General features: G+C 40.8%; 1 protein-coding gene across 1 annotated transcript in view; it reads left to right on the top strand.

Annotated features, from left to right (window-relative positions):
* The window catches only part of timm17a (translocase of inner mitochondrial membrane 17 homolog A (yeast)), a 45,467-nt gene extending 35,165 nt beyond the window's left edge, over nucleotides 1–10,302 (top strand). Inside the window, exons 2-6 of the mRNA XM_060910153.1 lie at nucleotides 4,979–5,078; nucleotides 5,222–5,285; nucleotides 8,963–9,091; nucleotides 9,266–9,376; nucleotides 9,471–10,302. Coding sequence (XP_060766136.1) covers nucleotides 4,979–5,078; nucleotides 5,222–5,285; nucleotides 8,963–9,091; nucleotides 9,266–9,376; nucleotides 9,471–9,541 — 475 coding nt within the window. The 3' untranslated portion in view covers nucleotides 9,542–10,302. The remainder of the gene's footprint in view (nucleotides 1–4,978; nucleotides 5,079–5,221; nucleotides 5,286–8,962; nucleotides 9,092–9,265; nucleotides 9,377–9,470) is intronic.
* Nucleotides 10,303–14,589: the final 4,287 nt, after the last annotated feature.

Below are 14,589 nucleotides of genomic sequence, written 5' to 3'. Positions count from 1 at the left end.
GGTCGTCGTTGGGTCTTCCAGCAAGATAACGACCCAAAGCATACATCTAAAATAGTCCAGCAATACTTCAAGGATACCAAGACCAACGTCATACAGTGGCCTGCACAGAGCCCAGATCTCAATCCAATAGAAAACCTGTGGCAAGTGCTGAAAAAGAACGTCCATGCACGAAAACCATCCAATTTGGGCCAGTTGGAACAGTTTGCAATGGAGGAATGGGCCAAAATTCCTCAGGAGACCTGTGCCAACCTAGTGAAAAACTATTCAAAGAGGTTGTTGTCAGTTGTGGGTCAAAAAGGGTACACAATTGACGACTAATGGTCAGGGGGCTAATAATTTGAACATCTCACTTTTGCTGTTTTTGGTTGAAACTCAGTGTGATAATAAGATATCATAATGAAACTTGTTGGACAATGTCTTCATAGTGCATTTATTTCAAGAATAAAAACATTTGTTGTCAATGGTCATTTTCATGGAGAAATCAAGAATTATGTTCAATTCCACAAGGGGGGCTAATAATTTTGAGTTCAACTGTAACCTGCATGTCTTTGGACTGTGGGGGAAACCGGAGCACCCAGAGGAAACCCACGTGGACACGGGGAGAACATGCAGACTCCACACAGAAAGGCCCTCGCCGGCCACTGGGCTCGAACCCGGACCTTCTTGCTGTGAGGCGACAGCGCTAACCACTACACCACCGTGCCGCCTGTCTGTCAGATATGTCAAAGAAATAGAACTTTATTCTTTAAAAATCTTTTATTGATATACTCAGTGTATTTTTAAATGACGTGCTGTTTTAGAAGACCAAATACCATATTTTCTCCTCTCTCAGAAAACGGTAAAAACTTCTTCCTGAACCAGTCTCGTTGTTACAGTTCACTGCACAGCAATAAGGCATGGTTTTTCTTTGGAAATTCCCGAACGCACGTCTGCACTCGAGCCAAACGGCAATGCGAGTAAACGGAAGTGGACTCAACTCAAGCGGTTTGTTTGTCTTAAATGACATCATGCGCCGAGTGGTCATAAAAATCGCCGAACAGAAATTCGCCGCGATCCGCACTAACTTATTTTAATTATTACTTATTAACAATACTTCTTGGGACCAGAAGAAAATTACAGAGGGTTTTTTAACATATACCGTTTCAAATGTGCATAAATTGAAAACCGTTGCCTATGATCTTTAAAGACAGCGGTCACAAACACAATATACAAAGTATTGTTCTGTGTCCCTGTACCTGATCATAGCAAGCTGTTTGCTACTCATTCTGACTTTTGTGACTTTGACCGTTTCTGCTTGTATTTGGACTGTGAGCCCGTTATACTCCTCTGACGCTGTTTGCACATCGACCAACCTTTGGCATGAACCTGACTCTGATTCTCGTTTCATGTCTTGGATTTGGCTACCAGTTTGCTATGCACCCGCTGTCCCCTGCAACTGCATCTGTAAGTACCTGCACTTGCAGACAGAAACCAGACAGAGGGAGAGGAAACATTTTATTTGGAGCACATTTCAAAACAATTGTCAAAGCAAAAATATGGTGTAAATGTAGATTTCTTAAATGGAGTGTGATGGACGGAGCTGCGACGCGTGGAAGCATTTATTAGCAAAAACCACTATGAGCTGAACTGCCACTACTGTTCATTTCATTTATCACCATTCACCATAGATTTACTCCATTTTAACAAACTAAGTTGTTTTAGAAGTTCAGGGAAAGACCTACCAGCATTTTTAAATGTTTGTGTACAAACCGAAATCTTCCATTCTTATGCTTGGTCATATTCACTTCTCATCTGTATAAACCTTGGTATCAAAAAATGCAAACGTTCATATCGGTGGTTGAAATATTTTAATTTATTGTTTAAGACTTTTGCAAAACAACTCTATCCATTTTTGTGGCTACTGCCTCATAGAGGCAGGACCCACTATGTCCATCGTGTTGTAAGGATGAGTGTAACAATGGCACACTGCGCATATGCATACAGGTGTTCCTATTAAAATGGCTGGTGAGTGTATACAATTCGGTTCACCATTCGAAATAAATTGACTAGACTAAAGACATGCTTTCAGACATGTGTATGCTTATTACAGAGGGAAAGTGCATTCCTATTTTAAAACATACTCCAGGTTGTCCCGTTTTCTTCGCCTTTTTTGGTCAGTGGTCCCATGTGTGATGTAGGTGTGATGCACTTCCAAGTTGTTACGGGAAGTTGTCAAAAAGAGTATTGAGACCACTGAGCTCTAGCGCCGGGCCTTTTCTGGGAAATAAGAGTTTCTGTCATGGTGACTGTGTGTGTGTGTGTGTGTGTGTGTGTGTGTCAGTCAGCCTTGGTTCGGAGGTTTCAGTTTTGAAAACTGTAAGAGTAGAATAATATAAAGTGCAGACACTTGGTATATTTTACTTCTGTGATTGTTCATTTTTGGACTAACTTCATTTTGGTGGCTACTGCCTCATTTTGTGTGTGTGTAATATGCTAGATGGTATCAGAAAACAATTTTATCTGTTTTGACAGGAATGTTTTTAAGATCAGTGGGTATTTTGTCTGCACAAAGGGGTCTGGGTGAACAGAAAGTGTTTTTGTATTTTTGTTTGGTGTTGATGGGGAAAATGATCATTGGATTTTTTTTCTTTTGTATCAGCAGGAAAATTCATTAAAAGTTAGACTTTTTTTGAATGAAGTATTCATCTTTATTGTCATTGTTAACAGATGCATAGAACACCCTCAAGCTAAATTTAAAAGCTGATGGCTAAATAAGAGTTATTTGGTAATTGGCAGTACATAATCCGAATAATCAATTATTCATTTACATGATTGATAGATTAGATTATTCGACTATCAATATTGTCATTTGTTACAGCCCTAGTGCCAGGCTTCCAGGTGTTTCTGCTGATTTGTAGCAACAACTCTTTCTTTAATTTTCTGTAGTCTGTAAGGATGGCTCTGATTTCTTGTTGAATTTATTTGTACAGTCAATCACAAAACAACTCTCCCATTTTTTTTATATATAATATATTTGCAGCTGAACTCTAAAGGCCAATTTATGCTGACAACGCAGTCCTCGCAGATGGCGTCTGCGTAGCCCCCCCACCTTCGCAGACGCTCTGCGTGCACCTCCCAAAAATTGTGACCACCGCAGAAGCCTCGCAGACAGCATCGCAGACAAGAGGGCTCTGATTGGTCCACTCTACATCCGCTGTACACGCACTTCCGCTTCCCTACTTTCCCGGTTTGGTTTGTTTTCACGACCGCCATTTTTAAAAATACGAGCGAAGATGGAGCAGCACGAAGAGCGGTTGATCGAGGAAGTGAGGAAGTACGTACATCTATACGACTCCAGTTCTAGTCATTATAAGTAACCGGAGGATAAACACTCCACTAACCACACCCACCAACTACTCCTAGCGATTTCGCAACTTCGCGCCCCCTTGTGTTGTGGCGGTGAATAACATCGCGTACGCTTATTACTCCCCGCTCAACGATAAATTACAACTGTCTGCGAAAAGCTATCTGCGAAAGCCTTGTCGCAAGAGCATGCAGAGGCCTTAATGCTGCCACTCAGTGGGTCTAATTGCACAGTGACTTCCATTTATGGTGATGTCTCGTGCATGACGACTTCTTATTTTCAACTGAGGGCAGACTGGAAGCTACAGGCGCTATCGGCTCTTGAGGTACAAAGGTGTATTATGAGACTGACAGTCCATTCTGTCTCTGGGCTAGCTGGTTAGCATGCTAACTTCAGGAGATGTCTCAAACACCATAAAGAGATGTCCTTTAGAGTATGTACGTATACACACACACCTAAAATGGGAAAGACTGGGTTCTTACATAGTATAGAAAAGTATGGAATTTGATTTTAGTACAACCCCAGTTCCAAAAACATTGGGACACTGTGTAAAACACATTAAAAAAAATAGAATGTGAAGATTTGCAAATCATGGAAACCTTATATTTCATTTGAAAATAGTACAAAGACAACTTATCAAATGTTGAAACTGAGATTTAATTGTTTTTTGAAAAATATGCTCATTTTGAATTTGATGTCAGCAACACGTTAAAGTTGGGACGGGGCAACAAAAGATTGAAAAAGTTGTGTAATGCTGGAAAAAAAAAACTAATTTGGTTAATTGGCAACAGGTCAGTAACACAATTGGGTAAAGAGCATCTCGGAGACTGAGTCTCTCAGAAGTAAAGATGGGGAGGGGTTCACCGCTCTGTGAAAGACTGTGGGTAACAGTGCAACAATTTAAAAGTAACATTCCTTAATGTAAAATTGCAAAGAATTTGGGGATCTATGGTACATAAGAGAATCTGGAGAAATCTCTGTATGCACGAGACAAGGCTGAAAACTGACATTGGATGCCTGTGATCTTCAGGCCCTCAGGCGACACTGCATTAAAAGCAGAAGTGTTATCATGCTAGCCATTATCACCCAAATGAGGATGGGTTCCTTTTGAGTCTGGTTCCTCTCAATGTTACTTCATGTTGTCTCAGTGAGGTTTTCCTTGCCATCATCGCCTTGGACTTGCTCATTAGGAATAAATTTGTCAGTTCATGTTTTTAAAATTTGTATCAGGAGTTTATATATTTCTGTAAAGCTGCTTTGTGACAATGTCTATTGTTAAAGTGCTATACAAATAAAATTAATTTGACAAAAAGAAACATGCTGTATACAGCTTTAATTTATGTGAGTACTCAACAATCACGGAGTGATTTCCTTGTTTTTGGACCACTAAAGGAGACACTAGGAATGATCTTCAAGTAGGATGAAGCATAAATGATGGCATCTCAGCAGCTGCACACGAAAATGGACTGGGGGAAATACAGACACTTGTTAAGCACTGGAACGCTTGCATTGAATGAAATGGAGATAATCTTGAAAAATTATACACCTTTTTGATACCTATTTGCAATAAACTGAGCAAAATGAAAAAAATAATGTCCTTGCCCTCGTATTTACCTTTTGATCCTCTTCTTTTAGCCCCTGGAGGATTGTGGATGACTGTGGGGGTGCCTTCACCATGGGAGCCATAGGTGGAGGAATATTTCAGGCTGTCAAAGGCTTTAGAAATTCACCTTCTGTATGTTTGGCTGCTTTATGCTTTTTAATCCTTTTCTGACTCATTTATTTATTTATTTATTTATTTGTCTCTGAAAATGCATTTTGGGAATCTCAACTATGTCTGTTAATTTAATTTTGATAGATTTATGGTTTTTATCATAGGGCATGAGCCACAGGTTGCGAGGGAGCTTGATGGCCATCAGGACCAGGGCTCCACAATTAGGAGGTATGAGTACATTGTATGTGAACCTCTGTCCAATCATCTGTTCCATAAACAGTTATTCTTTATCAAACAGCACAGCTAGGCAACAAATGCAAACCCATTACCATCTATATCCTGACGAAGTACTTGCATTGTTTTCCCATCACATAATGCTAAGAAACATAAGGGTCATTCCGTGCCAACTCACCTAAATTTCTGGAAACTCCCCAGGTCACCCTCTGATTTTGCTGAAAAAATTCTTACATGTAGATCTACATATTTCTACAACCCCTGCAAATTATTAGCTTTCAATTCCTCATAGTTTCCGAAAAACAGGCCTTTGAAATTTGACCCCCAAAAAGCTAAATTTGCAAAACGTGCTTTCTTCCAACTTCAGGAGCTTATACTTTTAAAATGGATTAAACCTGGAAGCCAATATTGCAGATACTTACTAAATGGCATCCAAATTTTTCAATTATGCCATCAGTTAGCCTCTGGGATGCTTATTTATCACTCTGTAGGAAGCCAAAAAAGGCTTTTCGGCCAAAATGAGCTAAAATAGGGTGTAACTATAGGAGCCATTCTGGAAAAATGGATCAACTCAGACTTTTCTCCTCATAACACAGTAATTATATGGTCATTATCTGTTCATAGGTACATTTTTTCCCAGGATAACACTGTTAGATGATGAATTACAAAAGTTTTAACATGAGCCCATCTCTCCGAGGGCCCAAAAATAGCCCATTTTTGCCCCCCAGTTTGACCATGTGGCTAGGGGTTTAGGATCTTCTAATTTTTTCTTGATATTGTCTCCTATAAGATGTATCAACTGACCAAGTTATTTTAGCAAACACCTATGGCTTCACATTTAAATCAATTTTTATGTAAATGAACATTTTTTCATAAATCACTGTTTTGTCATATTCAGGACCTTATAAATCTGAAACAGAACTATATAGAAAAGTGATACTGCACAGATCTATAAACTGGCATACACATTTTCATATTCTGGAATGAGAGTGCCTGAAGAATGCTTAGTTTTCTATCTATGGGAAACTGAAAATGGTAATTTGGCCCAAACTGGTAATTATTTATGAAGAGGTCCTTAAGTGAGGTTATGTGACAACATTGATTATTCTACTCATAAAGTACTGGTAATAATGTTAGGTACTTTTGCTATTCATAACAGGCTTTCGTCTAAACGGGGGAACAGGGGCGCTGCGCCCTCTTACTCTCGGCGTGCGCCCCCTTACCGACTCCGTGAAAACATCCCAGCAACATTACGTGACAATGTGTCTGATCATCAAATACGTTATAATTGCTCCAAAAATATTCCAATCATAGTAGATACACCGCCAGACGGTGCAAAAACAATCCGAATTGGCGTTTTCCAGACTGAGGCGCCATGTTGTTTAGTTGCTTGCTTGTCGCGGCTGCTCTCGCGAGATTTGACATGGGTTACATACAAGGTCAGCTGACTTGTCGAGCGAGATTTCTCGAGACTGAATGACCTTTCACCCACCGGCGCGGGAGCTTTTGACAGAAGTAGTTCGCGAGTTGTTTTTGTTGACACTTGGGCATTTAAAGATGTCATCCCGCGGCACGAAGCGGAAGAAAGCCAAAGACTGTCCGGGGCAGAAGATGATTACTTCTTTCTTTTTCAATGTTGACAGACAATTTGTTACAATTTCCCTCTCAGATAGCCTCAGAATGTCCCATTGGAGCATTTTTCAAAGGCTTTGCACGGCGGGGGGGGGGACAACGGCACCCCCCCCCCCCCCCCCGCTTCGCTCCCTCGCCATGGTGAGCGCCCTCATACTAAATTTTTCTAGAAAAAACCCTACATAAATATATTGTTTCAATCATGATCCATACATGTTTGGAGTTTTATTTAAAAACCTGTCCAACAGTACTTTAACAGTTTACTGAAGTCATGTTAGTTATGGCATACACCACCAGATGGAGTGACAGTCTAGGGACAGCAGAGTCAGCCTGTCTGTCTGGACATTCTTTGTGTGGTTGAGGCCCCCGACATAAAATCTGGAGGACGTCAGTATCAACTGTCACAGCATGACTTTAAGCATATTCAAGATCTGTTTTCTAAGATGTAACATTATGCACCTTTTAATACTAGATATTAAGAGTCAGGACAGATGAAAATGGCATTGAGTTTTCTAAAAGTGGTAAAAATGACTCTTTGTCTTTGTATACATGCATATTATATAGAGTGTACATGTGTGTATCTGTATGTAGTAAAGAAATGAGATACTACTCAAATAAACATTTTCTAGAGATATTCTGATACAACAATCTAAACTTTTATGGCAGCTTATAAAACTCTGTCGTACCTCTGTCCAGGATAGTTCCATTTCAGGCCTATAAGCTGATAAATATGAGAAAAATGGAATAATCATAAAGTTTGTGTACATAAAAATTGATTTAAATATGAAGCCATGGGTGTTCGTTAAAATAATTTAGTCAGTAGATACATCCTATAAGAGACAATATTTAGAAAAAAAAATGAAGATCCTGAACCCCTAGCCACATGGTCAAACTAGGGGGCAAAAATGGGCTAATTTTGGGCCCTCGGAGAGATGGGCTTATGTTAAAACTTTTGTAATTCATCACCTAACAGTGTTATCCTGGAAAAAATGTACATATGAACAGATAATGACCATATAATTACTGTGTTATGAGGAGAAAAGTCTGAGTTGATCCATTTTTCTAGAATAGCTCCTATAGTTACACCCTATATCATTTTGGCCGAAAAGCCATTTTTGGCTTCCTATAGAGTGATAAATAAGCATCCCAGAGGCTAACTGATGGTATAATTGAAAAATATGGATGCCATTTAGTAAATATCTTCAATATTGGCTTCCAGGTTTAATCCATTTTAAAATTATAAGCTCCTCAAGTTGGAAGAAAGCACGTTTTGCAAATTTAGCTTTTTGGGGGTCAAATTTCAAAGGCCTGTTTTTCGGAAACTATGAGGAATTGAAAGCTAATACTTTGCAGAGAGTGTAGAAACATATAGATCTACATTTAGGAATTTTTCCAGCAAAATCTGAGGGGGTGACCTGGGGACCCCTAGGTGAGTTGGCACGGAATGACCCATAACCTTTGAGCATTGTACATAGTGATAAAATATTACTGTAGATAATTAATCTGAAACGTTAATTTAAATTTCAGTTTAAATCATTTTAATTGCTGGCCTCAGCAGAAAAAAATACCTTTGAAGAAACACTGGAAGATGGTCACTGTGCTACTGAGAATTTTTGGACCAGTGGAGAAACTGTTCCAACCTGAGACATTGCAGGCCAATACTGTTAACAGTGTTCAATCAATCAATCAACAGTCTAAGCTAGTTTTAGTTCCACTTGTACTGTATGTCCTAGCTTGGCTCCAATGATGCCTGGCATAGGTACAAGAAGGGCACAGACACATGAGTATGCCATGGCTTATTTGCTTATGAAAATAGTGACAACGTTAAGGATTACGAGTAACCAAGTTTTCAGTTCATTAATTGAATACTTTTTGTATGTTCATATTTTTGTATGTATAGTAACTTCAAGTTAATGCAAAATATTATTTTAAGTTGTATTTGCTATGCAAGATAAAGACAGGCAGCCAAGTAACAGGTGACCTGTATAAAATGTGTACTATTCTGAAATGCGAACACATGTAAACTATGACTGTTGCAGGAAGCTTTGCTGTATGGGGTGGGCTTTTCTCAATGATTGACTGTGGTCTAGTGAAGGTGCGTGGAAAAGAGGACCCATGGAACTCAATAACTAGTGGAGCTATGACTGGCGCAATTCTTGCTGCAAGAAGTGAGTTGCATGTAAAAATATAGTTTGTGAGTTGTTTATTTCCTTACTAGTTGTTGAAAGAATTGAAATGAACTGTAACTATAGAATGTTTCTAGACTCCCAACCATCAGTTTTCTCTTTTGGCTGTCTGCTGTATTTTACTCTTGGTGCTGATTTGAAGTTCTCTATCCTTAGATGGGCCTGTGGCTATGGTCGGTTCTGCGGCTATGGGAGGCATACTGCTAGCATTGATAGAAGGTGCTGGAATCCTTCTCACAAGGTTTGCTTCATCACAGCTCCCAGCTGGTGAGTGTGCAAAATATGAGTATGGCTTGTAGCATATCTTACCAACTTGAGACTATAAATGGCCAAGAATTTAATTTCTGCCATTTTTTGTCAGGTCCACAGTTGGCAGAGGAACCACCCTCAATGTCTGCTTCATCCTTTGGTGACTATAGACAGTACCAGTGAGCAGCCATAATTTAAGCCATTTTAATGTTCCATGAACTTGTGGAGTATTAAAATTACATGGAGCACTGAAGGAACTCATTCATTTAAGAAGCACATGCCAGTGCAGTCCACCAGTGAAGATGTTTGTTGAACAAAAAAGGAAAAGCCCCCCCCCCCTTTTTTTTTAAACCCTGGGCCTTCTGCAGCATAGATTTTCACATTCTCAGCCTGCTGGTTTCTTTTCTCCCTATTTAAATCCAGGGTCTCTCTTGCTGGGACAAGAGAAGATGCATCTTTTGTGCTTATCTATTGGTGAAGTTTCCTTGTGTGCCCCCCCCCCCAAAAAAAAAATTGAGTACTAACAAATAAACACAACTTTCAGGAGACTTAGACATTCAAGAAGACTTAATTTTCTTAAAGTATGCTGTTTATCTTAATTGTGTGAAATGTAAGCATCTTTTCCTATACTTATAAAGGTTGAACATGTTTGCAGTGGTAAACTATTTTGCCAGTAAACCTTTCTGGATAAACATGGCATCTTTTCCGGAGCGACGTACAAGTGCAAAAGTAACAAAGAAATAAAGTTGTAAATTGATTTCCTACATCTTTACCTTCTGAACATATCCCTAAACTAAGTTTTGAAGCAGATATTTATTTGTAACAGAAGTAAATTGTGTTCTCACAAAAACTCAAATTAACATAGTACTGTATGTATTTCAGGTTAAAGAAAAGATTTTGACTGGTCGAAATGAATAAAACTGAGTTGGGTACTCGTCTGAAAATGATTGTTCCTTTAAACTAATACAGAGGCATACATGTAAATAACCATTCAATTTTTTGATCCCAAATCTGAAGTCATTTTAATATGTACAAAAGCAAAAATAAATGCTGTCCAAAAGCATTTGGCATGTTCTAGAGAAAGTAGGCATATGAGTATGCCATAAACAAATTAGGGTGGCACAGTGCTGCAGTGGTTAGCACTGTTACCTGACAGCAAGCAGATTCTGGGTTCAAACCTGCCAGTCGACTGGGGCCTTTTTGTGTGGAGTTTGCATGTTTTTGCGTGGGTTTCCTTCCACAGTCCAAAGAAAACTATGCATATGACTGCATACGATGGCGGTGCATCCAGACGCAGCAGCCCAGCGCTCCTCACATTTTGGCAGCTACTTTGTGTTTATTTTTTTTATTGTGTTTTTCTTGCCGGGTTTTGTGACTGCGTTTACAGTACAGCAGAGCTGAGCTGTTTTCAGTTTTGAACGATATTCACTGCAAGTTCGAGGCTGACAACTAGGATTCCATCCCTTCGGAGATTCGGCGATCTCCCGAGAGTGAGGGGCTCAACACCCCCTGCTGAGGTGGAGAAGACAGTGGTGAGACAAATCAGCCTGGGGAGTTTTTGCTGAGGAGGCAGACCTGGGGAGAGACACAACAGCTGTCCTCTCGTACATTAACTTCTGTGCTGAGTGAGACTGAGATAAAAACTGTTAGTGTTCCCCAATCATAAACCGTGGCCCAACAGTAAGGTGCGGTCGCGCGTTTTGAGCAGGGCCTCTGTTTAAATCTGGGGATCTGCAGGCCTACAAAACAGCACTGAGAAACCTGAAGAGGGGCATTGGAGAGGCCAAGTGCAGGTACAAGCAGTGCATAGAGGAACACTTTAACAGCAATAACCTCAAAGGTATGTGGCAGGGGATTAAAAACTGACTGGCTACAAGGATGGCAGCATACTCTCAAACCCCACGGACTGCACTTTACTGGACACACTGAACCGCTTCTTGCTTCGATCGACGAAACGGAGGCCAACATCCACCCAACACTACCAGGGAAGGATGACCCCATACAGCTGCATCAACACCAGGTCAGATCCACCCTGCAGAGAATCAACGCGAGGAAAGCAGCTGGTCCAGATGGAGTCACTGGCAGGATCCTCAGAGACTGCACAGACCAACTAGCAGAGGTATTTACAGCCATCTTCAACCTATCACTACAACAGTCCACAGTCCTCACTTGCTTGAAATCCACTAACATCATCCCAATACCGAAAAAAAGCATCGTGAACTGCCTCAGTGACTATCGCCCAGTTGCCCTAACCCCCATTATCACAATGTTTTGAGAGACTCATCCTCCCTCATGTTACAACAGCCATCCCTGCTGATCTCGACCAACATCAGTATGCTTAGACTGAACAGGTCAACAGAGGATGCAATTATCACAGCTCTCACACACTTGGATCAGAAAAACCCCTACGTGAGGAGAATGTTGTTTGTGGATTTTAGCTCTGCCTTTAATACAGTTATTCCCCATAGGCTTGTTCAAAAACTGAGTTACCTGGGCTTGGGCAGTGCACTTGGATATTGGATTTCCTAAGTAACAGACCACAGAATGTCAGGATTGGACTTCACGCATCGTCCACTCTTTTCTTGAACACAGGCACACCACGGGTGTGTCCTCAGCCCCCTCCTCTACGCTCTCTTCACCCATGACTGTTCCCCCATCGACACTAGTAACACCATTGTCAAATTTGCTGACGATACCACGATAGTGGGAGTGATGACTAACAACAACAAGACAGCCTACAGGGAGGAGGTTCAGCACTTGACAAAATGGTGTTCAGGCAATAACCTGGACTTAAACATTTCAAAAAGTAAGGAAATGATGGTGGACTTTAGGAGATCAAGGCGCACCGAATACGCTGCCCTCTGCATACACGGTGAGAGAGTGGAGACCTTCAAGTTCCTCAGCGTCCACATCTCTGCTGATCTCACCTGGACCACAAACCTCTCTCACCAGATGGGGAAAGCCCAACAGGGGCTTTACTTCCTTAGGAAGTTAAAGCAAGCTTGCCATCCTCGCCACCTGCTGATCAACTTTTATCGATCTGCACTAGTCTCTCCTGACCTACTGTTGTATGGTGTGGTTTTCCAGCTGCACTGCAGAGGACAGGAAGGACCTGCAGTGGGTGGTGAGGGCAGCAGAGTGCATAACTGATACACCACTACCTCCCCTCAAAGACGTTTACACTAACTGACTACAAAAGAAGGCCAGCTGTATTTTAAAGGACCATACCCACCCTGGACATAATCTGTTCTCCCTACTGCTCTTGGGAAGGAGATACAGACTCATCAGAGCTGCATCAAACAGACTAAAACACAGCTTCTACCTTCAAGCTGTTGGATGTGCAACCCCACCTCCCCTGCCCCAACTTCTAGAGCAAGATTTTATTTTACAAATAACCCCAGATCTTGTTTTAACAATAAGTATCAATGTATAAATTATAGCTATTTGCACTATGTAATTAGATGTCCTTGGGGTTGTTGAGACAGGGAGTTGTGGGAATACCATCGAGCCAACAATTCAGGTAGTAGCCCTTTGAGGGTAAATGCTTTAGCTTTCACAACATTCTTTTCCTAAAGGCCAATGTTGGGAAAATTTCTTCCCACTAACGTTTTCGTTTTGGTAGTTTAATTGTTCTTCCATGTAGGGACCCCCCCCCCCCCCCCCCCCCCAAAAAAAAAAAAGTACATTCCAACATCCATGTTGGTAACACAAGGCCACAAATCTACACCGTCATTCCAATCGTTTTGAAGAATTTTGTATGGATCATGACCACCAATAAAGTCTAATTTCCGTGGATATCTATCCTTTTTTTTCTTTCTGACTAAGATTATCCAAGTAAGCTGGTTACAGCACCTTTTACCTGTAGTTTTCTTTGGACATCAGACAGCTTCGCTTGTCTTCAGTATGCAAACAAAGTTTGGATGTCCTGCAAGACAAGAGTTGCTCACGTAAATGTGACTTCAGTGCAAGGGATCTATAGGTTGGTGACCTGTCAAGGGGGTGCCCTGCCTCTCGTTGAATATCTGCTGGGATTGGCTCTAGCCCACCCAACCTGCAGTGGACGAGCAGCATGGGAAATGAATGGATGAATAAAGAAATCAAAAATAATAAATTACATGGAGTTTTTTTTTTTTCCCCAAAAAGATTGTTCTGTATGTTAGAAGCTAAAATTGACTGTATAAGCAATAAATGTTTTATTTTTATTTTTTCAAAGATGTGCTATTGTTCAGTTAGAATGATATTGTAGCAAATACTTTGAAAACGGTCAGAAAACAATCCCACAATACTAAAAACGATGCTTTATCCCAGCTGAAAATGTAATGTTTATCTACCTGCATAATGTTAGCTGTTCCCTTGCTGTTCTTCAAAAAATGGATTCACTAACCATAAATTACACAGAAAATTTGACTCCTAATCACCTTGTTGCTGATTTGGGAAGGATTTTGGAATATCAATTAATCCTGGCTTAATGAATGAGATGAGTCAGAATTTAAACTTGGGATATAGGCAATGTTGGAGAAACCAGCAGGAGTAAGCTATATTTTGACCATGTCCAACTGAAAAATCCCACTTGCTCCCATCAGGCCTCCCTCCAAATCCACTCCTTCAAAACACATGAACTCCCTGACGACTGTTGGAGCATGAGACTACAAGAGAGCATGAGGGAGAGGAACATGGCGCATCATTCTATCCAACGACCTCATCTCTCATTCGTATATAAGAAAATGCCAAACACTGTCATAATGAAATGATGATAATAGGTCAATTTATATAGCGCCTTTCTCACACCCAAGGTTGCTTTACTTTTTTTTGGTGGACCAAAAAAATTCCACCAAAAAAGGGTACGGATATAATTCCAATGGCGTAGCTACCCACAATCCCACCAAAAGGCACACAAAAGTAAGTCCCACACCGCCTGAATAGCCGCTGCAATGCCACTGGGCAACATTACTTGGAACACCGCGGCATGGATCCACAAAGCAAGCACGGAAACACTGCCGCACAGAGTGCTGATGTGTCCCAAACCACCTGAACAGTCACCGAAATTTCAACTCCAACTTGGTGTAATCATCTTAACTTCCCTGTTCCCTGAGGTTGGCGGCGACGAGGAGACGCTACGAGGCAGGCGCTGCTGACATGCACTTCTTATCACATCAAGAAGACTGCTTATTGTTTGGTAAAACACGCTCGTCAGCTACTACAACAATTTTAACCAGTTATTTTAAACGGTG

Source organism: Neoarius graeffei, chromosome 26 (assembly GCF_027579695.1).
Source record: "Neoarius graeffei isolate fNeoGra1 chromosome 26, fNeoGra1.pri, whole genome shotgun sequence".
Classification (NCBI taxonomy): Eukaryota; Metazoa; Chordata; class Actinopteri; order Siluriformes; family Ariidae; genus Neoarius; species Neoarius graeffei.
This window is presented reverse-complemented; position numbering and strand designations above follow the sequence as displayed.